The 27,850-nt window shown below is 44.6% G+C and overlaps 1 protein-coding gene and 3 gene segments (V, D, J or C); all 4 read right to left on the bottom strand.

The window, feature by feature from the left end:
* Positions 1-5,748: 5,748 nt before the first annotated feature.
* Positions 5,749-6,288, bottom strand: LOC100607834. The segment is given in 2 exon segments: positions 5,749-6,134; positions 6,225-6,288. Coding segments are annotated over 2 exon segments (435 nt in total).
* A 5,379-nt stretch (positions 6,289-11,667) lies between these two features.
* LOC101179599 lies at positions 11,668-12,174 on the bottom strand. The segment is given in 2 exon segments: positions 11,668-12,011; positions 12,102-12,174. Coding segments are annotated over 2 exon segments (393 nt in total).
* Positions 12,175-19,772: 7,598 nt separating this feature from the next.
* On the bottom strand, positions 19,773-23,898 carry LOC101179555. Its single transcript, XM_012512066.2, has 3 exons — positions 23,771-23,898; positions 20,308-20,465; positions 19,773-20,197 (listed from the first exon to the last, which is right to left on the bottom strand). The coding sequence occupies exons 1-3, from the start codon at positions 23,896-23,898 to the stop codon at positions 19,773-19,775; spliced, it is 711 nt and encodes a 236-aa protein (XP_012367520.2).
* A 651-nt stretch (positions 23,899-24,549) lies between these two features.
* On the bottom strand, positions 24,550-25,095 carry LOC101179512. The segment is given in 2 exon segments: positions 24,550-24,842; positions 24,959-25,095. Coding segments are annotated over 2 exon segments (342 nt in total).
* Between the last annotated feature and the right edge of the window lie 2,755 nt (positions 25,096-27,850).

Here is a 27,850-nt window from a genome sequence, read left to right as displayed (position 1 = left end):
AGTTTTTGGAATTTCTGTGAATAATTGAGAGGGTGGAATTGTGGCCTCCAGGATGTGTCTCTGACCATCATTCCTGTGCCATCAGCCCCCTCCCTCCTGGCTCCTTACCCAGAACTTGACCACCTCCTCCCTTCCTCTCCCTTTCAGGCCCTTCTCTCAGAGTCAGGCTGGTTTCCTCTCTGGATCTTTTGCTTCCCCTACACAATAATGCAGGACGTTGTTCTGCTCTCTTGAATCTTTGCTCACTTAAAGGTCTGATTAATGGTCAGTGGTCCCCTTGTTTCAGAAGACACTGGCCTGAGATTTCACCTGAATACCAGCCATAGCCACCTACCCCACATGACTGTGATGCTAGTTCAGAGCAAACCCTGCTGAAGGGTTATTATTGGGAGTGAACTGTAGTCCTGTTCCCTGTGATGTTCTTATCTGTTCAAGGGGCAGATCTATAAGGAAACAGGAGGCTGCTGGAGAATATGCAGTCACCGTGTGCTGGGAACGAATGGCAATGAAGGAAAACAACATGGCAGTCAGGGAAAACAAAAGTAGGTGACAGTACTGCCCTTGAGTTTTCTGCAGATAATCCTCCTTCTTGGTTCAAAGTTTACAACCCAAGCTTATTGCAGGGTTTCTCAACTTGGGCACTACTGCCATGTTGGATCAGGCGATGTTGTGGGGGGCTGTCCTGTGCAGGTAGGATGCTTAGCGGCATCCCTGAGCCCTACCCACCTGATGCCAATGTGATAACACAACATGCCTTCATGTTTTGTGAATTATCCCGTTGAGGACCACTAACCCCTTTATTCTTGCCGATTGTACCCCCCTCCTCTGCCAGGCATCATCCGCCAAGCCTCAGGGATGTGGCAGGGCTGCAGCTCCTCTTGCTCTGGTCAGCAAGGCCCAGCACTCAGACCTCGGTGCCTCAGTCAGTGGCCCCAGGGCAGCAGCTTCCAGGATTTCTGGTTGTTGTTTTGTTTTGTTTTACAGGAGACATGGAAAGCGAAAGTATTTTATTGTCCATCAAAAATTGTCCAAAGGATAGAAAGAAGCAAATAAATTGATGACGTAAATCTTCTTTTCTGACAGGGCCCACTATGCTGGAGAAGGGGAAAAAGCTACAGAAAGGAGAGAGGATAGATGCTAGGATCCCCGGGAAGAACCAGGCTTCCAACAAGAAAGTCAACGAGGGAAGAAAACATAATAATTTTATCGTGGAGATAACTGAATCCACAAAAAGATGGAGAGTTGTAGGGACAAAGGGACTGAGACAGAAGGCTGCAGAAGAACTAGAACACATCGAACTCAATGATATCACGATGCATATTTTGAACGTGAGTCATACTTTTGGCTGTCCAATATTTAAACCCTGGCTTATATTTGGGCACTTCTCCCAAAGTTTGGGTCTTAGCAGGAAAGGCAAGTGTGTTGATATGTTTACAGGCAAAATCTTCCACCCCTTTTAGAATCAAAGTCTCCATCTCTGCCTCTTCTTTTTACACTTCTCATGAGGATACCACTCCACTTGGCAGAGCTGTCTCCCTCCTCCACCTCCCCAAGAACTCAGGGGAAAACTGTGCTGTCTCTTCTGGTGGAATAGAATGGATGAACAATCTCTTGTGCACAATTATGTCAAATTTCATTTCCTGAGCACAGTCTTAGGAAGATTTCATTTCACCTGATTCTGTCTCTCTCTTCACTGATACTCAACACTGGGTTTCCAGGTCTGCAAGGGGACAAGGGCCATGGTTTCACTTCCATTTGACCCAGCTTGCTGCTAGTTACTGGAGACTCTGACCCTGATTAAAAAAAATTCTTTCATGCTGACAAAAATACAAAAGTCAACATCCATATTAGCTCATGGGATCATATCCCTGCAGGTCGACCAGCAGCTTCCAGTTTTCCAAATGAAATTCAGACCAAAACCAGATAAGACATCCTGTCACAGGCCATGTGTCCTTCACTTTTGCAAAGCATCAGTTCACGCTATTTGCTTGTTGAACTATTAAAATCTCTCTTGGCCACTTAAAATATTGACAGTTATTATTTCTATTATTATACAGATCACAAATGTTTAATCTGTAGTCATTTGTTAGCAACAATTAACACAAATTAAATGCAATTCCATGATGGATAGAGATTATTTATTAACAACGAAAAATGATTATACATTCTCTTATTTTTGTTACTGAGCAGAAGTTCTAGATTTTTTGTGAGGGTAGGAGTTTGAAAAGTCCAGGGGTCCCTGATTTTCCAACTCTTACATTAGTTAGTCACTTTAGATATTTAATATTGAGCTTAGAAGTGTGTATTTCGCATGGTCTGGTTTTAGGACTTTAGCAGATTTGAAAATTACTCATACTACAGAAAGTTAAGAAATTTAGATTCTAGCATGTAGAAATGAGATTCCTATCTTCAATACATTCTTTTGTTCCATTCCAAAATAAACTGCAAAATTAACCTCCACAGGATGGCTAATGGTTTTCCTGTTAAACTGTTTGGCTAGACTTTTACTTCCAGGCAGCATGCTAGAACATGCATAGTAGAGTATAGAGATATTCTGAAGCTCCCTCCTGCTGAATAACTAGAGCCTACAGAAAATGTATCTTTGCTGCATTTTTGGATTTCCAAGAAGTAAGGGAAATTCCAAATGCTTTTTGAAAAGGTGAAACAGGAGCTTGTAGTGAAAACAAAATGAAGAGCCTGTTTCAGATGTGCATCCTGGAGGTCTGTCCACACCACCTTCTTTCCCATCTCCAGGTATTTGGCATCATCTTTTGACACCTGGACAAGTCTAGCTTCCATGGGTCTTGGTAGACAGGGATAGATGTTGAAGATGAAAGCTGGAAGGGAGTCTAGTGATGCTATTTTGATAAGAACATTTGCTCACACCCAGGAGACAGGTTTCCTATCCTTAGATCCTCTTGCTCCAAGAAGTTAGAAGGAACATCCAGAAGAGGAAAAAGAAAAAAAGAAACCCTTTCTAGCTTAAGTCTTTCATCATTTAGAGTCAAGGGAATGGTGCTCCAGGTGTTCTTTGGTCTGATAAGTAGATTTCCCTTGGTAATTACTCTGTTTGCAAGATCGCTCGAGGAAGCCCTGATCTGTCAGGCTCACTGCCCAGGTTCCAGGAAGTCATTTCATGGCAGGATTGAGCTGGAGCAGAGGCCCAGCATCCAGAGCTTCTCTTATTCTTCTCAGGAAGGGGTCCTCCATTGGCATCTGCTTGTGAGCTCTCCTCTTTCCCAGCTCAAATTCTCCCCCTTTCTCAACCCATGCAGTGTCACATGCAACAAATCTGGCAGTCTAGGCTCTTTGCTACAACAAAAACACCTGCACAGCAAAGCAAATGAATAGTCTGTATTTAACCTCTCACAATTCACCATTAACACAGCTTCTGCAGACCACATTTTCCCCTGTGGTAAATAAGCCCAATATTTCTTTTAACTGTCTCCCACCCAGAGAGCGCTCTGTCCTTCCTCTGAGTTCCCTTAATCTCAGTAGAGTCACAGCTCCTCCTTGTGGTAAAAGGTCAAACGTGTCAAGACTCTGTCCCATGGTGGACCAAAGGCAGAAGGGTGGTAGAGCTCCTAGAAATACAGATACGTGGCTGGCGCCTCATGCCTGTAATCCCAACACTTTGGGAGGCCGAGGCGGGCGGATCATGAGGTCAAGAGGCCAAGACTATCCTGGCCAACATGGTGAAACCCTGTCTGCACTAAAAACACAAAAATTAGCTGGGTGTGGTGACACCACACGGCTGTATTCCCAGCTACTCGGAAGGCTGAGGCAGGACAATCGCTTGAACCCGGGAGTCGGAGGTTGCAGTGAGCTGAGATCGCTCCAATGAACTCCAGCCTAGGCGACAGAGCGAGACTCCGTCTCAAAAAGAAAAAAAAAAATGGGAAGGCAGAGAGGTTCATTCCTTCCTTTCTTCAAGAGGCTTCTAGCTAAAATGCAAACATACAAAATTGCACCTCAACTTTAATAAATATAAAAACTGGCTTTCAGAGTTAATAGACTGAATTTTTGCAGAACAACTTCCCATCAAAAAGAACAAGAAAAACAGCAAAATATAAAGACAAATGTTTGAAGGCACTTGGAGCTACTGAAGTAGTAAGAACTTACGGGATTGGGATCTCAATGAGAAAGGAGAGATCTAACAGACCACTTTTCTGTCTAAGTCATTTGCCAATTTTATATCATTGGCTAAGTAGCTGAGAAAAAAAAATGGAAGCCTGAGAGCATAGCAGGCTTTGAGGAGAATCCATCACTTTTCTGGTCTGGAGAACATTTATGTTCAGTGACTACTGAATAGGAGAGGACCCTGGCAAAGACCCCAGGCCTTGGTGCTGGGGGTAGGGGCAGGGATTGACTGAAAATGACCACGAAGGAACTTTCTGGGTGGGGAGGATGAAATGTTTTAGAGCTGGATCACGGTGATTGTTGCACAACTCCACAAATTTATCAAAATTCACTGAACTGCATACTTGCAATGGGCAAATATCATGTTATGTAATTTACACTTTAATTTAGCTGTTAAACTCCAGACATCTAGTTGGAAATTAAATGGCTAAGAGTAAAGGCGAGCAGCGTCATGCAGGCTGAATCCCAACTCTGATCCAGCTCAGTCATCAACTCATTTAAGGTGACCTGTCCCTGCTACAATCCCCAGCAGAAGCAAAAGTGAATCATTTGAGAAAGATGAAATCATTCAGAGCCTCAAAGTAACTCTATAGTTTTTATATACAACATCCAGCATTCAAATAAATTACCAGTTGTGTGAGAAAACAAAGTCACATGCCCAGAAACCAAACAGAGAAAACAGACAAAAGAAATAGACCCATATTCAGATGTTAAAGTTATCAAAAACTGGCTTTAAAATGACAGATGTTAATATAGTCAACAAAGTAAATGACAAAATGTAGAATTTTAGCAGACAGCTGGAAATTGTAGGAAGATTTAAGTGGAAATTCCAGAACTGAAATATGCAAAATACCTAAAATTTGGAATTCAGTAGATATGTTTAAAAGAAAAATAGTTTCTTAAATGAAACTCAAGAAGTTAATCTGGCTGCCTCAGGTTAAGTTGTAAGTGAAAAATTTATTCCTGCCTCTGCCTCTAGGTGTCTCTTGACTTTTGCTGCTGAATTCTGTTCCTGCACTGCCTGGCTTTATTCTGGCGATTCTCATGCTGGTCTAGACCTCTGTTGACCTTGAAATGGTGTGAAATGTTAGACTCCATGTTTTCTACTCTCTTAACTTGTTATTTTGTGAGCTAGCATCATTAGCCCAAATGCATCACACCAGGTTCACAGGGTCATCAGACAGTTCTGCTCTTGACCACATGCTGTGGAAGACTCATTGATATTGAGGCACTTGTACCGAGCCCCTTCTCCTTCTGTAGGTTCCCGTGGGGACCCTCTATATTCTCGTGGAAATACCTGAACTCCTGCTCAGTAATCGTCTTGCAATTCTATGAGTTAAAATATGTTTTCCTAAACAACTAAAACAAAAAAAAAATTCTAATAAAAATGGCAAAATGGGAATAAAGAAAAGATATAGGTGATGTGATCATGTACAATTCTCCCATATTCAGAGCCCAAAGCCACGCCCTCTAGTATCTGTAAAAGTTCTTCAAATCCTACAGTATATCTGGCCATTTCTGCCCAAGATACCTTTGGTAATTTAATTTTAGATATCTGTCTATTTGGAGATGGCTGCAAGAACAAACCCAACCAGAGACTTCCTTTCCTTAGGCAGGAAGTGGGTGCTGGCAGCTGGGAGGGAGGCAGCTCTGTGAGGGATTTTGCACAGGCTGGAGTTGTCTTTGCAAGGCTGTGGCTTCACTGCTGGCACAGAAGTACGTGGCTGAGTCCTCCAGCTTTGTGGACTGGATCTTCAGAGTGAAAGGTGATCCATCAGGCCTTGCAGCTGAGAATCGATCATCCACTATTTCAGATTTCTCAGAGATTTTACCATTAAAAAAGTAAAGTAGAAACTCGATTTTCTGCCCCATGATTTGTCTGTACCAATAGAAGTGTAAGTGATTAGAGATGGGGACACACTGCAAGATCACTTCCTGTCCCATCTGTGTGACCTGATGGCTGGGAGTCTGGGTGACTTCAGGTTCTGTGTGTCCTGTAGGAAAACAAAGAAGATTAAGAGAATGGTTTAGAATTGTCTTAGGGTAAGTTCAAAGCAAGAATTTCCTAGAGTCTAAGCATTGACCTGCTTTCAAGAGACTAAAAATTGCCCAGCATAGGAGCCAGGTATCCATGGCAGCATCACAGCAGGAATGAGGCCCCTCCTAGCTCAGGCATCTGGTCATGTGGAAGGAGGGGCATTTTGAGCTCCCATGGCCCCACAGACAAGGTCTGGCAGAATTACTGGTGTCTCTGCCAACACCCACCATCCCTGGAGCACCCTCTATAGGAGATAGGAGGGAACCTTTGTGTTGGTGCAGAAACCTGACAATGCAGGGCTCTGCTAAGCCCCAGGGGTCTGATGGTGTGTGCAGGACTGAGGGCCATTACTGAGAGTGAGAGCAGTGCTGGAAAATATGGGGCTCAGCACGGTAACCCTGAGTACAAAGTCTGGCTCAGAAAATCCAGGAGGTCTTCTTGTCTTATTACCTGCTGTGAGTAACAATTCAGGTGCAACACACTCTACCGCTGATGATGGATGCCAAGAAAACTTGGTATTAGGATTAAAGAAACAGAAGGAAAAGAATCAAGTGTGAAAGTTTTAAATCCTGAGTGGAAGAGAGCAGCCAACAAGAAGTTGAAACTCTGCACATGCCCCAGGGAGAGTGAACCAGAGAACAGTGATCCAAACCCCATGGGAACTACTGTCCTCAGGGTCAGGCAGTGACAGAGCCACTTGAGGAGGGGATTGAGTATTAAAAAAAAAAAAAAGAAAAGAAAAAGAAAAAAGAAAAGAAGAGCTCTGCCCGGGCACAGTGGCTCACGCCTGTAATCCCAGCACTTTGGGAAACTGAGGCAGGCGGTTCATAATTTCAAGTGTTCGAGACCATCCTGGCCAACATGGTGAAACCCTGTCTCTAATGAAAAAACAAAAATTAGCCAGGTGTGGTGGCGGCGGGCGCCTGTAGTCCCAGCTACCTGGGAGGCTGAGGCAGAAGAATCACTTGAACCCAGGAGGTGGAGGTGGCAGTGAGCCGAGATCACACCACTTCACTTCAGCCTGGCGACAGAGTGAGACTCTGTCTCAAAAAAAGAAAAAGAAAAGAGAAGAGAAGAAAACAAAAGATCTGAGCATATTTGGAGCTAGGATGAGGGCTGAGATCCAGGGTCTAACTTGGGTGGAAAGAGAAGTCAAAACAAAGTCCATCTAGGAAGGGGGATTAGTGTGGCCAGAGTGTTAAATGCTTCACACAAGATTTCCCAGAGGCACAAGCCAACTGGAAGATACTTGGAACAATTTAAACTTGACAGCATCTGTCCTACATTCAAGTTCAGGCCCAGTCGCGTTCAAGACAAAGTCAGGCCACAGGCTGCTGTTTTATGGGAAATGTAGGATAGCCACATCCAATAAATGACAGTATTATGATGTGAGATTTCTGCCGAGGTCCTACTGAAGGATGAAGAGACAGAAGGATTTCATACCAAGGAATGCTGAACCGAGTGTTGAGGCTCAGCTGGACGCATTGCTCCCACGGTTTCCTGACTACAACTAGGAGGTTTGTGCACAGGGAGGCGGTGACTCTGCCGGGCTGTGTCTTGGCTGCTGGTGCAGAGATACACAGCTGAATCTCTAGCTGCAGTGTGACCACATGAAGGTGTAAGCGAGAGCTGTCCGGGTATTCAGGTGTGAAGTGATTTGGCACAGTCTTGCTTTCAATGAGTTCCTTATAGCTGTAGTAAAACATGATCTCCAGGGATTTCTTAGCTTTCTGTCTGTACCAATACATAGAATCATGTCCCAGATGTTGCTCACATTTCAGCATCCTTTTACTCCCCATTGCTGTGACCAGGTAATTTGGCGTCTGGGTAATTCTAGTATCCATGGGGCCTATGAAAATAAGATGCCAAATTCAGACTAAGCCCAGGACAGAGTCTTCTGAGGCAGTTCCACGAAAAAAGCCAAAAATCCAAAAACAGAAATGTCCCACCTGTGTCCAGGACTCACCTGAGACAATGGACCACACCACAGTGGAGCCTGCAGCCCATGGCAGGGTCACCCAGGACAGAGGCGGGGGACCCCGTGTCTCCCTACTTGGCGTTCTGGTCACCTGGGTGTGCTTCACTGGCCCTGAGACAGAGGATGTTTGGGAAGTCTCTGCTCCTGTGGTTGCCACTGTTAGTGTCTACAGCTCACACTTCCTCTTTCTCTTCTGAGCTTTGCACCGACACCTCAACAGGGTCAGGGCCAGGTGTGCAGGGCAGGTTCGTCAAATAGTTGCTTTTTTCTTAGCAGCTGCCTGCCCTCACCACAACGAATGACTGGGTCTCCCCTTCCTCTTTCTACTTATGGCTCCCCTCCTCCTTAACACACAGACCCCTTCCCTTTGGGCGGATGCCTTCCCGATGCCTGTTGTGGACCCAGGAGGAGCGCACTCTGGCTCCCCTCCCTCATCTTGGTGAACTCCAGGAGGCCACCTCGCCTGGCTCAGCGGAGCCCTTCCCTGGAGCCAGCTGTGCATCATTTTAAGACCCAGTAAGGTAATGCCAACTAGGGAGGGAACACCCTTCAGTGGGTGCTGAGGGGACACGAGAGGAATAATCTGCGACCCCTACCCCAGGGAGCCCAAGGAGCATCTCACCTACTTAGGATGCCAGACCTGAACACAGACTAGAATAACAGAAGGCCCTAAGGGCGTCAGAAGAGGGACTGCAGAGACGATGCTAGGCAGGTCCAGGTGGAATGGACTTTAGTGTCTTCAAGTTGTCCACACATGGTCTCTCAACTACAACAAGGAACAAACGATGATGCCAGAGCATTTGATTCCTTCCTTAGTCCTTTCCTCCCTCCTGCCTCTCTTCTCCTCCCCCCACTTGATGCAGCAAATTCACTAAAGTCGCAGCTCCTCCTGGAGGTGAAAGAGCCACATTGCCCTCGCCTCAGCCATCTGGCCCCAGTCCTCCAGATACAGCATTGAGAGCATAGATATGCAAAGGGATTCCGCAGGGGAATGCACAAAGCAAGAAGGCATTTGAAACGCCAAAGTAAAGGCTTGCAACTCTAACTACCACCTACTGGTGAAACGCCTCCTACAGCCTCCACATACACACTTAAGATATCAAAAAAATAGCATCCAATAGGTAGTTATGGAACACATAACTATATATCAGGCACCGTTTGGGGACCAGGAATAGAGCAGTGAATAAAACCAACTCTCATGGGCACATGGGCCCTTTTAATTTGTTCAAAAAGCTTTTGTGAATAATGGTCTGATTCTCGAAGTGCTTCGGGGCTTACAAGAGCTATAAGACATGTTTGACAGGGCTGGACGCAGTGGCTCACACCTCTAATCCCAGCACTTCTGGAGTCTGAGGCAGGCGGATCACAAGGTCAGGATTTCCAGACCAGCCTGGCCAATACGGTGAAACCTCGTTTCTACTAAAAATACAAAAAAATTAGCCGGGCATGGAGGCATGCACCTGTAGTCCCAGTTACTCGAGAGGATGAGGCTGGAGAGTCACTTGAACCCCGGAGGCGGAGGTTGCAGGGAGCCAAGATCACCCCGCTGTGCTCCAACCTGGGCGACAGAGTGAGACTCCATCTAAAAACAAACAAACAAACAAAAATGTAAAGGCAGAGAGGTACACTCCTTCCTTTCTTCAAGAGGCTTCTACCTAAAATACAAACATACAAAATTGCACCTCACCTTCAATAAATATAAAAACTGGCTTTCAGAGTTAATAGACTGAATTTTTGCAGAACAACATTGCCATCAAAAACAACTAGATAAACTTAACAAAATATAAAGATAAATATTTGAAGGCACTTGGAGCTACTGAGGCAGTCAGAACTTAAGGGATTGGGATCTCAATGAGAAAGAAGAGATCTAACAGACCACTTTGCCCTCTAAGTCATTTGCCAATTTTATGTCGTTGCCTTAGTAGCTGAGAAAAAAAGGGAAGACTGAGAATGTAGCAGGCTTTGAAGAGCATCCACCACTATTCTGGTCTGGAGAACATTTACATTCAATGACTACTGAACAAGAGAGGACTCTGGCAAAGACCCCAGGCCTTGGTGCTGGGGGTAGGAGCAGGGATTGACTGAAAATGACCACGAAGGAACTTTCTGGGTGGGGAGGAAGAAATGTTTTAGAGCTGGATTATGGTGACTGTTGTACAACTCCACAAATTTATGAAAATTCATTGAATTGCACAGTTGCAATGGGCAAATATTATGTTATGTAATTTACACTTTAATTTAGCTGTTAAACTCCAGACATGTAGTTGGAACTTAAATGGCTAAGAGCAAAGGTGAGCAGCCATCATGCAGGCTGAAGCTAAGCTCTGATCCAGCTCATTCATCAACTCAATTAAGGTGATCTGCCCCTGCTACAATTCCCAGCAGAAGCAAAAGTGAATCATTTGAGGAAGACGAAATTATTCAGAGCCTCAAGTTATCTCTGTAGTTTTTATATACAATATCCAGCATTCAAGTAAATTACTAGTTGTATGAGAAAACAAAATCACATGCACTGAAACCAAACAGAGAAAACAGACAAAAGAAATAGACCCAAACAGATGCAGATGTTAAAGTTATCAAAAACTGGGTTTTAAATAACGGATGTTAATATAGTCAACAGAGTAAATGACAAAATGTAGAATTTTAGCAGACAACTGGAAATTGTAGCAAGATTTAAGTGGAAATTCCGGAACTGAAATATACAAAATACCTAAAATTTAGACTTCAATAGGTATGTTTAAAAGAGGAATAGTTTCATAAATGAAACTCAAGAAGTTAATCTGGCTGCCTCAGGTTAAGTTGAAAATGACAAATTCATTCCTGCCTTTGCCTCTAATTGTTTCCTGACTTTTGCTGCTGAATTCTGTTCCTGCACTGCCTGGCTTTATTCTGGTGATTTTCATGCTGGCCTAGACCTCTGCTGACCTTGAAATGGTGTGAAACAGTGTCACCACATTAGACTCTCTGTTTTCTACTCTCTTGTTATTTTGTGAGCTAGCATCATTAGCCCAAATGCATCACACCAGGTTCACAGGGTAATCAGATAGTTCTGCTCTTGACCACATGCTGAGCAAGAATCATTGATATTGAGTTCCTTGTACTAAGCCCCTTTTCCTTCTGAAGATTTCCGTGGGGACCCTCTAAATACTCATGGAAATACTTGAACTCCACTTAGTAATCATCTCACCATCCTAGGAGTTAAAATATGTTTTCCTAAGCAACTAAAACAAACAAAAAAAAAACTAATACAAATGGCAAATGGGAATAAGGAGAAGACATAGGCTACTTGGTCGTGTACAATTCTCTCATATTCAGAGCCCACCATCACACCCTGTAGTATCTGTAAACATTTTTCAAATCCTACTGTATCTGACCATTCCTGCCCAAGATATATTTGGTAATTTAATTTCAGATATCTGTCTATTTGGAGACAGCTGCAAGAATAAACCCAACCAGAGACTTCCTTTCCTTAGGCAGGAAGTGGGTGCTGGTGGCTGGTTGGGAGGCAGAGCTATGAGGGTTTTTGCACAGGCTGGAGGTGTCTTTGCAAGGCTGTGGCTTCACTGCTGGCACAGAAGTACGTGGCTGAGTCCTCCAGCTTTGTGGACTGGATCTTCAGAGTGAAAGGTGATCCATCAGGCCTTGCAGCTGAGAATCGATCATCGACTATTTCAGATTTCTCTGAGATTTTACCATCAAAAAAGTAAAGTAGAAACTCGATTTTCTGCCCCAAGATTTGTCTGTACCAATAGAAGCGTAAGTGATTAGAGATGGGGACACACTGCAAGATCACTTCCTGTCCCATCTGTGTGACCTGATGGCTGGGAGTCTGGGTGACTTCAGGTTCTGTGTGCCCTGTGGGAAAAGAAAGAAGATTAAGGGAATGGTTTAGAATTTTCTTAGGTAAGTTCAAAGCAAGAATTTCTTAGAGTCCTAAGCATCGACCTGCTTTCAAGAGACTAAAAATTGCCCAGCATAGGAGCCAGGTATCCATGGCAGGATCACAGCAGGAATGAGGCCCCTCCTAGCTCAGGCATCTGGTCATGTGGAAGAAAGGAGGGGCATTTTGAGCTGGCCTCAGAAGGCAAGGTCGGGCAGAATTACTGGTGTCTCTGCCAACACCCACCATCCCTGGAGCGCCCTCTACAGGAGAGAGGAGGGAGCCTTTATGTTGATGCAGAACCTGACAATGCAGGGCTCTGCTCAGCCCCAGGGGTCTGATGGTGTGTGCAGGACTGAGGGCCGTTAATTACTAAGAGCAGTGCTGGAAAATACGGGGCTCAGCAAGGTAACCCTGAGTACAAAGTCCGGCTCAGAAATTCCAGGAGGTCTTGTTCTCTTATTACCTGCTGTGAGTAACAGTTCAGGTGCAACAGACTCTAAGGTGGATAATGGATGTCAAGAAAACTTGGTATTAGGATTAAAGAGATAGAAGGAAAAAGAATCAAGTGTGAAAGTTTTAAATCCTGAGTGGAAGAGAGCAGCCAACAGGAAGTTGAAACTCTGCACATGCCCCAGGGAGAATGAACTAGAGAACAGTGATCCAAACCCCATGGGGAACTACTGTCCTCAGGGTCAGGCAGTGATAGAGCCACCTGAGGAGGGGATTGGGTGTTAAAAAAAAAGAAAAAGAAAGAAGGAAAGAAAGAAGAAAGAAAGAAAGAAAGAAAGAAAGAAAGAAAGAAAGAAGAAAGAAAAAGAAGAAGAAAGAAAGAAAGAAGAAGAAGAAGAAAGAAAGAAGAAAGAAAGAAAGAAAGAAAGAAAGAAAGAAAGAAAGAAAGAAAGAAAGAAAGAAAGAAAGAGGAAAACAAAAGGTCTGGCCTGGCGAGGTGGCTCACTCCTGTAATCCCAGCACTTTGGGAGGCTGAGGTGGGTGGATCCTGAGGTCAAGAGATCAAGACCATCTTGGCCAACATGGTGAAACCCTGTCTCTACTAAAAATACAAAAATTAGCCAGTAGTGGTGGCTGGCGCCTGTAGTCTCAGCTACTCGGGAGGCTGAGGCAGGAGAATCTCTTGAACCTGGAAGGTGGATGTTGCAGTGGGTTGAGATCGCCCACCCCACTGCATTCCAGCCTGGGCAACAGAGTGAGACTCCGTCTCAAAAGACAAACAAACAAACAAACAAAAACGAAAAGAAAAGAAAAGGACTGAGCATATATTTGGAGCTGGAATGAGGGCTGAGATCCAGGGTCTAACTTGGGTGGCAAGAGAAGTCAAAAAAGTCCATATTGGAAGGTGGATTAGTGTGGCCAGGGTATTGAATGCTTCACACAAGATTTCCTAAGGGTACAACCCAACTGGAAGTTACTTGGAACAACTTAAACTTGACAGCATCTGTCCTCCATTCAAGTTCAGGCACAGTTTCATTCAAGACAAAGTCAGGCCACAGGCTGCTGGTGTCTGGGTAATGTAGCGTTGCCACATCAATAAATGACAGCATTATGGTCTGAGATTTCTGCTGAGGTCCTACGGAATGCTGAAACGTGTTGAGGCTCAACTGAACACGTTGCCCCCATGGCTTCCTGACTAGACCCAGGAGGTTTGTGCACAGGGAGGCGGTGACTCTGCTGGGCTGTGTCTTGGCTGCTGGGGTAGAGATACAGAGCTGAGTTTTCTGGCTGCAGCGCGACCACATGAAGGTGTAAGCAAGAGCTGTCAGGGCATTCAGGTGTGAAGTGATTCGGCACAGTCTCGTTTTCAATGAGGTCCTTACAGTTGTAGTAAAACATGATCTCCAGGGATTTCTTAGCTTTCTGTCTGTACCAATACATACAATCATGTCCCAGATGTTGCTCACATTTCAGCGTCCTTTTACTCCCCATTGCTGTGATCCAGTATTTTGGTGTCTGGGTAATTCCGGTATTTTGGTGTCTGGGTAATTCCAGTATCTGTGGAGCCTGTGAAAATAAGAAGCCAAATTCAGACGAAGCCTAGGACAGAGTCTTCTGAGGCAGTTCCATGAAAAAAGCCAAAAATCCAAGGACAGAAATGTCCCACCTGTGCCCAGGACTCACCTGAGACAATGGACCACACCACAGTGGAGTCTGCAGCCCATGGCAGGGGCAGAAGGGGCAGGGGGAGGGCGGAACCTCGAGTTGGCCTGCTTGGCATTCTGATCCTGTGGGTGTGCTTCCCTGGCCCTGAGACAGGAGCTGCTTGGGAAGTCTCTGCTCCTGTTGGTGTCACTGTTAGTGTCTACAGCTCACACTTCCTCTTTCCCTTCCAAGCTTGGTGCAGGCACCTCAAGAGGTGCGTTTAGACTAGCTTCTCAGGGCCAGGTGTGCAGGGCGGGTTCCTCAGATAGTTGCTTTTTTCTTAGCAGCTGCCCGCCCTTCCCACAATGAATGACTGGGTCTCCCCTTCCTCTTTCTACTTGTGGCTCCCCTCCTCCCTAAAACACAGACACCTTCCCTTTGGGCAAATGCCTTCCTGCTGCCTGTGTTGGACCCAGGCTTCCCTCCCTCATCTCAGTGAACTCCCAGAGGCCACCTCGCCTGGCTTAGCGGAGCCCTTCCCTGGAGCCAGCTGTGCATCATTTTAAGACCCAGTAAGGTAATGCCAACCAGGGAGGGAGCACCCTTCAGTGGGTGCTGATGGGGCATGAAAGGAATACTCCACAACCCCTACCCCCGGGGAGCCCAGGGAGCATCTCACCTACTTAGGATGCAGGACCTGAACACAGACTCGAATAACAGGAGGCCCTAAGGGCGTGAGCCAGAGAGACTGCAGAGACGATGCTACGCAGGTCCAGGTGGAATGGACTTTAGTGTCTTCAGCTTGTCCACACATGGTCTCTCAACTACAACAAGGAACAAACCCCTGATACCAAAGCATTTGATTCCTTCCTTAGTCCTTTCCTCCCTCCTGCCTCTCTTCTCCTCCCTCCACTTGAGGCAGGAATTTCACTAAAGTCACAGCTCCTCCTGGAGGTGAAAGAGCCACATTGCCCTCGCCTCAGCCATCTGCCCCTAGTCCTCCAGACACAGCATTGGGACCATAGATACATAAAGGTATTCCGCAGGGGAATTCACAAAACTAAAGGCATTTGAAACGCCAAAGTAAAGGCTTAGCAACTCTCACTGCCACCTACTGGTGAAACGCCTCCAACAGCCTCCACATACACACTTAAGATATCAAAAAAAATGGTATCCAGTAGGTAGTTATGGAACACATAACTATATGTCAGGCACTGTTTGAAGACCAGGAATAGAGCAGTGAATAAAAACAACTCTCATGGGCACATGGGCCATTTTAATTTGTTCAAAAACTTTTGAGAATAATGTTCTCATTCTCAAAGTGCTTCAGGGATTACAGGTGCTGTAAGATATGTTTGACATGTTTACAAATAACATCTAATTTGGAAAGTTTTACAGGGTATGTTTTAGGAATGTTAAAGTAATTGGTTTTTAGGTGCCTAAATCATTTCATCTACTGACCTTCTTATTGCCTCATCCTTGAAATCTGGTTGTGGGGAGAGGCTGAAATAATTTTCCCCGACTCTCTACCCAGCTCTGAAACAATGTAAGCCAAGCAGGTTAGACTTTACTAGGCTTCTGTGCCAGAAGCTTACAAGGTTTACGGTCCCTATCAAAATACTTTGTAGAGTGCACGTGCTTAATACATGTTTGTTTAATTGCTCAATGAATAGATGGATGGAATGGAAAACAGTAAAAACCACATATAAAAGGTAGGTCTAAGCACTTAAAAATTGTATTTCTAATCTGCTATGGATGGCATTGGCATATTTGTATCTGTAAATCCACAGAAATCAAGTCATAGTCTCAGTATGTAAGGCTGGAATGTAACTGATTAAAAATAATTTTTATTTCAAAGACTTTATTTATAAACGATAATTTTTCGATGTTGATGAAGCATTGTCCAAAGGAGATATGGAAATGGGGGGGGGTGTTACTTCTTAAATTCTCCTTCCTGTCAGGGTCCCCACCATTCTTTGAGCATTTCCTTGCTTTATGGCACAAGGGGTTCTAGGCTTTTCCTGCCTGTGTTGGTATCCACTATTTGTCCAGAAGTCCTGGTTCCTTCTAGTGGACAATGGTATTTAGAAAACAGAATATGGACACTAGATCTTTGGGGTGCTTTTGAGGTGAACTACTCTTAGGCTTCACAGTGGACAGAGCTGTACATACACATGTATTTTCACAGTACACATATATTTACGGGTATCTTTAATTCCTGTCTATACATATTGAGAAGCGATGAGTTCACATTAGTTCCCATGCAATATTACAAGGTTTATTGTTGTGTCCTGGTGTTCTCTCTTTCCATATTTGCAAACTCCCTTATCCAATACTGAGAAGCTTGGTTCTGTTATCCTTATAGAGTTACATATTTGATCAGTCCCTTTATTTGTAACTACATGTATGCTGCGGCTGCCATCACCACTCCCTTGTAAATGGCCTCCTCTCTCCATTCAAGTTCGACTTCCTGTGCCACGGAGACCACCCATGTTGAAACTCTCCTCACCTCAGTCCAATTTCTGACACACCACACAAGGGATGTCTTGCCCCACACGGTGCCCTTTGAAATTTGCTGGGGCTTCCACGATCTGCAGGAGGCTGCTTTCCACACCCCATTTGGACTCCACCCCCCTTTTGCAGAGACGCTTTCCACATGCTGCACGGTCTCTATCACCTTCCAACAGGCCTCCCTTCTACACAGATTCAAAGAAATGGACATTAGTCCTCTGTATTTCATGTCACTGTGAGTTTATTGCATAACTTGAGGCCCCTGAGATGGGCGATGAGCAGGGAAAACCTCAGGACCTTTTAGGAAGATCTTCTCAGTGTACAGGGTGATGGATGCAGCTAATGAGCTTGTTTGCAGTTGATTTGTCTGGGCTTCTCTGAGCCCTCTGTAGTCCTATTATTCTTCATCTTGCTCTCCAGGGAGCAATGCCAATTTCGTTGTTCTACAAATCCTAGGGTTTTCCTTCCATACTAACACATGTTTATGCGAGTACTTGTCTCCCTTATTCTATTGGATCTTCCTAAGGTCACAGGCTGCATCTTAATCACTTTCTTTTTTCTGCTTCCTAATGGAACCACCTGCCTCACCTGCCAGCGTTTGCAGAACACCTTAAAGGTGCAACAGCAGCTGCTCCTGATAGCCCACCACATGCCTTTTACCATTCTCTCCCTTGAAAGTGGGAGCTGGGGGGTCACCTTTCAATATTTGCAGGTGCACAGACATTCTAATCACCTTTCATTCATCTTCCTAGGACCAAAGGCTTGAGAACCACAATCAGATGTTTTCTTCTCAGCATTTGAAGGCCTGCCTGAAGTCTCAGTTCCTCAAGGACTGATCATATGCTCTGCTCTGGTTACCAAACACCCACTGACCACAAATATAGAAGGACCCTGACTGCAATGGGTACCGTGTGAAAGGGGAAATAGATCAATACAAATGAAAAAATCCGTTGGACATACATCCTTGTTTTTAGCATGTGTGAATATTCTAGATGGTGAGACTGAGCCAACATTGAGATGAAACAACTTTTTTAAATCACTATATGATATTTGACTGATCATCAAATAATGGGGCACAAACTATTCTCATCAGCATTCAAAGACTATGTAGAAAACCAGTTATCAGTTGGGAACTGATGCAATTAGAGGAGGTTTTTTAAAGGAGAGGACTTTAAGCCAGATCTTAGAGCAATCTACTTAGGCCTGTTCCAACTATTTCTTCCTAAGAAATTATTTCCGCTGGATTATCTACAAAGAAGCCAGCATCAACTTTGACTACTACTATCTGGCATGCTATTTCCCAGTAATGGGGAGATACTTTTGAGGTTGCCTTCCATGATTTGTAACTGCTACCTAAAGAGAAAAATGTATATTTGCTGGGCTAGGGTTTTCACTTATCTGACTCATCTTTAACTCTTTTAGAACCTACAATCTTCTTTTGGCTTTGTTGACTAGTTACCTTCTTACTATATCTCTCCTGATCCTATGTCCCCAAGCTATAGAACCGAGAGCAAAAGATTCCAAGCTCTAAGGAGATGATTTTCTGGCTCAACAGAAGGAAGAATTTTCCAGAAGTAGGTACTGTGGTCTCCTGTGCATTATAGAGGCTGGATGACTGTTGGTGAAGATGTTTTGGACAACGTTTAAGTGCCCAATGCGGCAAAGAAGAAGCTTAGCATTAACTCTAGGCCAGAGACAGTGTCATAAACTGGAGATTTTAACCTACAATATTTTCTTCAGAAGCTCATAATCTAGTTGAAGAAACAGACAAGGAAATCAAAGCCTGCAACAAAATTGAAAAGTCATAATAGCAACATACACAGCATTTTAAAAGGGCACCAAAAAGGAATAGAATGGGTTAGCATCTAACAAATTGGGGCATTATAAGAGTGGCCTTAGGAGAGTGTATTGGGAATAAAGAGAACAAAGTGGGAAAAGTAATCCTTCAATGGGTTAGCATCTAACAAATTGGGGCATTATAAGAGTGGCCTTAGGAGAGTGTATTGGGAATAAAGAGAACAAAGTGGGAAAAGTAATCCTTCAAGTGTCAGTCTGGAGAGGAAATCCAGTGAGGAGCTGAGACCTGAAACTAACAAGGAGACTTCCAGCCAAGGGAAGGAGAGTGGGTGAGTTAGGTAGCTTCCAGACCATGGTCCATGGACTCTGCAGCAATGGAAGCAGACAGAGGCATGTTTGCTGCCTGCAAGGTTCAGAGAAGGTGTCTGTGCACATTTGGAGCTTTGATCAGAGCTGGAATTCACAGTCTAGCTTTGAGTGTAAAAAGGAGAAATTAGAGAATAGACAAGCAGGAATATAGAATAACAGAAGTGGTGAAAATAGATACATATTTCTCAAAACCATTTCCCAAAGGGTGAGTCTCCTACTGTACTGTCCTCTCCAGCTGGCTTCTGCACTGGGACCCTTGCCTGGAAGTTCCTTCTCTGATTTCCCAATGCTCAGGGCTGCTTGACTCTGCATGACAAAAACCTACAATGGAAGGGAACCCTTGGTCTCAAAGAAGAGTCATGGAAACCACTGGACCTGAAGTGTCAGGAGAACACAGCTCCTCACAGGACGGTGTCTGGCCCAGTGCAGGGTGTGACTCTGTGGTGACACAGGTGATTGCTTGGAGGGTTCTTATGAAATCTTAAGCTAAACAATCTTTCTTATAGGATGGTGGCTTTATTTCATGATTTCCTTTTTTTTTTTTTTTTTGAGATGGAATCTCGCTCTGTTGCCCAGGCTGGAGTGCAGTGGCGATTCTCCTGCCTCAGCCTCCTGAGTAGCTGGGACTACAGAGCTGGGACTACAGGCAGGTGCCACCATGCCCTGCTAATTTTTTGTATTTTTACTAGAGATGAGATTTCACCATATAGGTCAGGCTGGTTTTGAACTCCTGACCTCATGATCCACCCGTCTCGGCCTCCCAAAGTGCTGGGATCACAGGGGTGAGCCACCATGCCCAGCCTATTTCATGATTTAAAAAAGCATTTTTTAAAAGTAGATCTGAATATGTTTATCGTTTTTTCAAATCAGTTGACAGGGCAGTCACACTCAGGCAAAAGAAAACCCACCCTCTATATATGTGCATAGGATGTAATGTTGCCACATGGATGAATTAGCAGGTGCTAGGATGTTCTGAAGCTTCTGTCGGGGCTCTTGCAGGAAATGTTCACCCGAGCCGTCCGTGGCCCCCACAGCTTCCTGGCAGGCCCTGAAGGTTTCTGCACAGGAAACCAGTGACTCTGCAAGGCTGTGTCTTGGCTGCTGGCGCAGAGATAGAGGGCTGAGTCTTCTGGCTGCAGGGCGTGTAGGTGAAGGTTTAAGAGAGAGCTCTTGGGGCATTCAGGTGAGAAGCGGCTGGGCACACTTTCATTTATAGAGAGTTTCTCATAGCTGTAGACAAACATGAGCTCCGGCGGCTTCTTCGCTTTCTGCTTGTACCAATACATAGCCCTGTGTCCCATATGTTGTTCACATTTCAAAGACTTCTTATTTGCGATTCCCATGACCAGGTGTTTTGGTGTCTGGGTAACTTCAGTGTCTATGGGGACTGTGGGGGGAAAGGGACAAAATTCAGGCAGAACCCAGGAGGAGGGTTGTTCCTGCAGCCACAAGGAAAAGGCTTGGAGTTCAAGGACAGACAATTTCAACCTAACTCACCTGCTCCCAGGAGACAGAGAACCGCACAGCAGAGCAGCCTGCAGCCCATGCTAGGCTCCGATCTGAGATGGGGCCTCTGACTGGGGTCCTCTGGGCGATGGGCTGGGCTCTGATCTCCTTGGCCCTGATTGGTGGTTTTTCCTGTGATGTCACTGCTCCTGACAGTGTCCCCAGACCCAGGGGATGTTTCTTCCTGACTGTGTTACATCCTTTCTAAGTTCTGATACAAGGTAGATTTGAACTGTCTGGGTGGGGATGAATGGGCTGGGCAGAAAGGGCAGAGCCAGCTTTTTACCCCCCAAGGATATTCCTCTGGCAGGGGCTCTTTTGCTCTCAGCTGCTTCCTCATTGTGTGGATCCTCCGTCTATCTCTGTCCCTCTGTCTTTCAGGATCCCTCTCAACAACACACCATTCCCATTCAAGGAATCTCCTTCTGTCCTGCGGGATCACACAAGACAGTGCCATTCAAAACATCCCTTCCCTCAATGTTTAAGTGTGGTGGAGCCCATTTTGCCTGGCTCTGTGGAGGGAGGATGACTGCATGACCACGGATGCAGTGTGGACCAGCTCCCATCATTCAAGGGCATGACTATGATGCCAACCAGCAACCAGGCACTGAGGAGGGAGCTGAGGGTGCACGAAAGGGATGAGCCACCCTCTGTCCCTGAAGTGGAGGGCATGGGGCTTGGCTGGGGTTAGAGCTAACATACTTAGGATGCTGAAAAGGAACAACACAAAGTGTGTGGAGCAAAGGAAATGGAAATCAGCTTGAAGCTGATGTTAGTGTGCTTGAGCTGAGTACAGCCATGCTCTCAGTTGAGGTATGGATGGCTCCTTGTGGGCAAGATCCCTCCTGGCCCATCTCTCCTGTCACTCTCTATGCCTTCCCCAGGTCCCTGCATCAGAGGTTTCACTAGAGCACAGCTCCTCCCTGTGGCAAAAGCAGCATTTGGCCACTTACTAACCCAGTGTCAGCATCCAGACTGGTTCCACATCCCACAACCCTGAGCAGCAGGGATGGGTTTCAAAGGCCAGAGGAGAATGAAGACGAAGGAGGTGTTAGCAACAACACAGAGAGTCAGCAGCCGGAACACCAGGTATCCACACACCTAGGACATTCTAAATTTTTACTCAACAGAAATTGTCTATGTCTGAGTCTGGGCACCATGGCAACACCTTATCTCTACAAAAATTACCAAAAATTAGCCGAATGTAGTGGTGCATGTGTGCAGTCCCAGCTACTCAAGAGGCTGAAGTAGGAGGATCGCTTGAGCCGTGGAAGTCAAGGCTGTAGTGAGCCATGATTGCGTCACTGCACTCAGGACAGAGCAAGACCCTGCCCCCACCATGCCCCTCAAAAGAAAAAAAAGAAAAGGAAATAAATGAAACGAAATGAAACAAAGAAAAGAAAATTGCCTATGTCTGGATCCCAAGTAATGAGCAGAACAGACAGTAGTATCCCAGCCCTCTTGTGCTCTTGGGCCAGTCTGACTTGTTCAACAAATACTCCTTGAACAACAGCTAGAAGCAAGCAGAAAATCACCAACAGTTTCACCCCCAGAATTCTATTTGAGTAGGGCAATTCAACATATTCAGAAAACAACTAGAGAATAAAAATATACCGTACATAAAGTTTGAGAAATGTAATCAGTATGTCATTGTTCAATCACTCCATATATGTGATACTATATTTCCTCATTTATTAAATCAGGAGAATTGAAATGAGATGATCTCCAAAGCCATGCCATTTCTAAAATGTTAGAAACCACATTAGGTCATCTGTTCTGTGTAGAACTTTCCAACTAGGAACCAGCTGGATGACTTCGTATGGGTCTTCTCTACTTCACTGTATAAGCTATTTATGCCTTGTGACCATTTAGTAATTGGAATATCATCAATTTTCTTAAAAGGTACTGTTATGCCAATATTGACTTTTCATTCTAGAACATGTGAAGATACAAATGAACACACATAAACACAAAAATGAGATAATTCATGCTTTCAAAGTGATTTTTACATCTATTTATTGTTGTATTACATCAGTGTTACCATTTTACGATGATAATTATAATTGTAGGAGTGAGATTGCATCAGTGTTACCATTTTGCGATGATAATTATAATTGTAGGAGTGAGATTGGGGTCGTAAATCTATGTTATATGTAAATATACATGGGGCCGAGGGAAGATACTTATCCATGACTTAAATCAAGGTTTTATAATTTAGATTTATTTTAACCTGGTGATGTGCTCAGTCAGGAGGAAAATTTTAGCATTCTTCTAATGTATAAATTTCATCAGATTTACAATGTGGCCCATAAAACAAAAAAAAATGTAAAGGATGTAGATTAGAATTTAAGGAGGTTGAATATTTTCCCCCTCAACAGGTTACATATAGGATCAATCTCTAATCTGCTATAGTTGGAGATATTCTATTTACTAGATAAAAACCTAAAATTAGCCTTATTTTTAATACTAGTATCATTAGCATTAAAATTGTTTCCATTGGTATCTACCTCAGCAAGAAAACACTTTGGCCCTTCTACAAAGAAGTAGAAGAAATGTGAACAAATAAAATTTTATTGCATTGTTTGGCTCCCAATAAGGAAACCAAATTGCAAGGACAGAAAAAAAAAAGCAATAGAATTTAAACTAAAAACTTGAATAATGGTGAAAGTGAAAGATTTAATTGTCCTGAAGATAATAGCTAACATAAGCATTTCCCACAACAAGGGGTGGTGACCAGAGAGTTCAAGTCATCTGAATTAGGGATGGATCTAAGAAAGAAAATGATCTCAGGACCTTGTGAATTGCAAGAGTGAAGAGTGGAACGGTAAATATGAAGAAAAGCCAAGTAAACATATTTATATAAAATAGAAGTAGTATATGTGATTGAAGATAAGAGGACATAACTGACTCCAAGACAGCTGGGATTTAGGACACACAGTACTAACAAGGAGCCCTGAGAACCTGTGCAAGAAAATATTTTTTATTTTTTATTTTTCTTTCTGGGCCAGATCCTAAGTTGTGTATGCAGAGGGTGGCACTCCCGAAGGCCCAGCAGAGAACAAACTCTGGAAGGCTGAAGACATGGGCAGGGATGTCAGAAGATACCCAGGGCTGGAAGGCAATGGCATTCAGACCCAGTGAGAGTGGAGAGCAGTGGTGGGTACATTGTGATTCCCAGTAAGACCCTGGAAAGGCCATGAACTAGTAATGATGACCACAGGCTGGGGCTCCCTAAGAGGGAGGGCAAAGCTGAAATAGACCCTAGCAAGTCCTACATTCAACCCTCCCAGAATAAAACCCAACACATTTCCAAGAAATAACATAATGCCTCAAGCCTATGTTGTCCACAATGCTTCACATAACCCCTTTCTAGTCTTTCATGTAGGATATTGAGAAGTCTCCTAATCATTCATGCCACCCAAAACTCTATCTCCTTTCTGATCCATACTACTACCAGTGTTCCTCTACCAAAATATCAGTTTCATCGTGTTGTTTCACTTGGAGTAGGACCAATGGCTCATCACTGCCTAGAGATTTGTGTCCAAAGTCCTTTCGGGTCTCCCAATATCCCCAGTCATCCATCTATTGCCTGCTCTTGAGGAGAGTTCAAGATGACATTCATCAGAATTGGGAGAGACACTTACTGGTCACCCTTCTTGAAGAGAAGGAGCCTACAACGCACAAGGCTGCCTCCACCGGCTTCTCCTTACCTATTGCCACGGAATTTCATGCCTCTCCAAATATTTTTCTGTTAAATAAAGTACTTACTGATCATCAGAATTGTCTCTTGATCTTAGAAATATTTCCTTCCCCCTCCTTTATTCTTGTGCTCATCAACCATTTTTAGCAATCATGTGTTTTTTTATAATGTTATATAAAATATGTACCAATGTGTGCCAAACAGAAAGAAAAGAAAGAGCTTCCTCCATCAGTTAAGATCTTCAGTGCATGGGACAGGCTCCTTTTTTGTTTGTGGAGCCCTAATACTTCAGTGGCTTTGTTGTGAAGCCCTGCTCTAGCTGATAAACAATTCTGTGAGACTTTTATGTGCATAAAATAGAGGACTTCTCCGCTGGGTGCACTAGCCGGCTGTACTACAGACTGAAACTCCATCAGAGGCCATCAGGGAATGGAGACTGGAGCCTTGGGTGCAGGTGCACACACTGCCCACAGCTTCCTGGCTGAGCCAGGAGGTTTGTGCACAGGGATGCGGTGACTTTGCAGGGCTGTGTCTTAGCTGCTGGCACAGAAATATACAGCAGAGTCACCAAGCTCCAGGGACTTGACGTGAAGATTTAAATGAGCTTTGTCTGGAGACTCAGGTGAGAAGCGATTTGGAACTGTTTCATTTATAATGAGCTCCTTATTATTGTAGCTAAACATTATCTTCAGAAATTTCTTAGAGTCCTGCTTATACCAATACATAGCATCATGGCCCAGATTTTGTTCACATTTAAGGGACTTGTCGTTTCCCATCTGTGTGACCAGGTATTTTGGAGTCTGGGAAACAGCTGTGTCCAAGGAACCTGCAAAGGAAAGAAGCAGAGTTCAGGCAAATCCCAGGAGATAGCCTGCTGTTGTTGTCATGGTAAAAAGGCTTAGGGACTCCAACAGGATCCTGTCACCTGGGCCCAGGACTCACCTGCTTGGAGGAGGCAGAGGGCCACACAGCAGAGGAGCCTGCAGCCCATGGCAGAGTGAGGCAGACCAGGCAAGGCCCAGGGCAGGGTTCTGGTCTGCAGTGGTGAGAAGACTAGGCTGTGGTTTCCACTGCCTCTGAGAGGTGCTGCACCAGTGAGGTCACAGCCTGTAATCATTCCCCCATTCCCAGGGTCTCCTCTAGCATGGCTCCTCCCTTTCATGCCCTGCACTTGCTCCTTTAAAGGAGTTTTTGGAACTTCTGAGAATAATTGAGAGGGTGGAATTGTGACCTCCAGGATGTGTCTCTGACAGTCATTCCTGTGCCATCAGCCCCCTCCCTCCCTGCTCCTTCTTGGGGATCTGAGCACCTCCTCCCTTCCTCTCCCTTTCAGGCCCTTCTCTCAGAGTCAGGCTGGTTTCCTCTCTGGATATTTTGCTTCCCCTACACAATAATGCAGGACATTGTTCTGCTCTCTTGAATCTTTGCTCACTTGAAGGTCTGATTAATGGTCAGTGGTCCCCTTGTTTCAGAAGACACTGGCCTGAGATTTCACCTGAATACCAGCCATAGCCACCTACCCCACATGACTGATGCTAATTCAGAGCAAACCCTGCTGAAGGGTTATTATTGGGAGTGAACTGCAGTCCTGTTCCCTGTGATGTTCTTATCTGTCCAAGGCGCAGATCTATAATGAAACAGCAGGCTGCTGGAAAATATGCAGACACCGTGTGCTGGGAAAGAATGGCGATGAAGGTCAACAACATGGCAGTCAGGGAAAACAAAAGTAGTTGACAGTATTGCGCCTTGAGTTTTCTGCAGATAATCCTCCTTCTTGGTACAAAGTTTACAACCCAAGCTTATTGTGGGGTTTCTCAACTTCAGCACTACTGCCATGTTGGATCAGGTGATTGTTTGTTGTGGGGGGCTGCCTGTGCAGGTAGGATGCTTAGCGGCATCCTTGGGCCCTACCCACCTGATGGCAATGTGACGACACAAAATGCCTTGGTGTTTTGTGAATTATCTCCTGTTGAGGACCACAGTTCCCTTTATTCTTGCCCATGGTACTCCTCTCCTCTGCCAGCCATCAGCCACCCAACCTCGGGGGTGTGGCAGGGCTGCAGCTCCTCCTGCTCTGGTCAGCAAGGTCCAGCACTCAGACCTCAATGCCTCAGTCAGTGTCCTCAGGGCAAGAACCTCCAGGAGGAAAACCAGGGACCAGCACTGCCAGAAAGGCATTTCACACACGCACACACACACACACACCCATACACAAACTTTGGTAGTGTTGTCATCTACTGGTGAATCCCCTGCAAAGACAGACCCTGATGGTTCATTTGTGATTTACTAAACACAGAACTTGAACTAAACGAAAGAAAAATGACCACCATCCTTCTTGGAACTTCAAGCATGCTTTATTTGTTTATAGTCATTGAATGGCTACTTAGTGCAAAGCATGAGTAAACAATATTCTCACTCTCATGATGTTTATAATCCAATAAGAGCAAAAACAGATTCACACACTACTTGTAGACTAAGAATATGAAATACATGTTACATGGACGCCAGCAATATAGTTACTATTTACATTTAAATACTTTTTTTAAAGCATCCCATTTCCTGATCTATGAAACAATGGGCAGAAATAAATAATTTTCAACACTCTGTCTAGCTCTACAATTCTGTGAACATAACCAGGTACCCCCGTAGATGTGGGTCTTATTCAGTACCTACCTCATTGCACCACATAGCTGACATGGGAACCTTTTCAAAGAAGGAATGGTAGGGAGGGAAGGTAGTGAAATGACAAGAGGCTACATACAATGGTGATGATCATAACTATATAAAGATGTAACCATTCTTAAAGAGTAGACTTTAAATAAATATGTATCTCACTATTTTATGCAAGAGTTTTTACCAAATCAGACGGACAGCATCTGGGAGAGGCACTGGAATGAAACTGATAGAAACTCGCCTCGCATGAGGCAATGTTAGTTCTGGTTGTTGTTTTGTTTTGTGTTTTACAGGAGACATGAAAAGCAAAAGTGTTTTATTGTCCATGAAAAATTGTCTAGACCGGGCGCAGTGGCTCTCGCCTGTAATCCCAACACTTTGGGAGGCCGAGGCGGGCGGATCACTAGGTCAGGAGATCGAGACCATCCTGGCTAACACGGGGAAACCCTGTCTCTACTAAAAATACAAAAAAATTAGCTGGGCATGGTGGCGGGTGCCTGTAGTCCCCACTACTAGGAAGACGAGGCAGGAGAATGGCCTGAACCTGGGAGGCGGAGCTTGCAGTGAGCAGAGATCCTGCCACTGCACTCCAGCCTGGGCGACAGAGCGAGACTCGGTCTCAACCAAAAACAAACAAACAAAAGAATTGTCCAAAGGATAAAAAGGAACAAATAAATTTATTATCTACGTATTTTCTGACAGCACCCGCCATACTGGAGAAGGGGAAAAAAGCTACAGAAAGGAGAGAGGATAGACGCTGGGATCCCCGGGAAGAGCCAGGCTTCCAACGAGAAAGTCAAAGAGGGAAGAAAGCATAGTATTTTTATCATGGAGATAACTTAATCCACAAAAAGGTGGAGAGTTGTAGGGGCAAAGGGAATGAGACAGAAGGCTGCAGAAGAACTAGAACCAGTCGAACTGAATGATATCAGGATGCACATTTTGAACATCGGTCTTATTTTTGGCTGTCCAATATTTAAACCCCATCTTATATTTGGGCAATTCCCCAAAGTTTGGGTCTTGGCAGGAAAGGCAATTGTGTTGATATGTTTATAAGCAAAATCTTCCACCCTTCTAGAGCCAAACTCTCCATCTCTGCCTCTTCTTTTTCACTTATCATGAGAGTACCACTTCACCTGGCAGAGCTGTCTCCTGCTTCCA

Source organism: Nomascus leucogenys, chromosome 13, assembly GCF_006542625.1.
Source record: "Nomascus leucogenys isolate Asia chromosome 13, Asia_NLE_v1, whole genome shotgun sequence".
NCBI lineage: Eukaryota > Metazoa > Chordata > Mammalia > Primates > Hylobatidae > Nomascus > Nomascus leucogenys.
The sequence above is the reverse complement of the archived record's forward strand: the minus strand, read 5'-3'. Positions and strand labels throughout refer to the sequence as shown.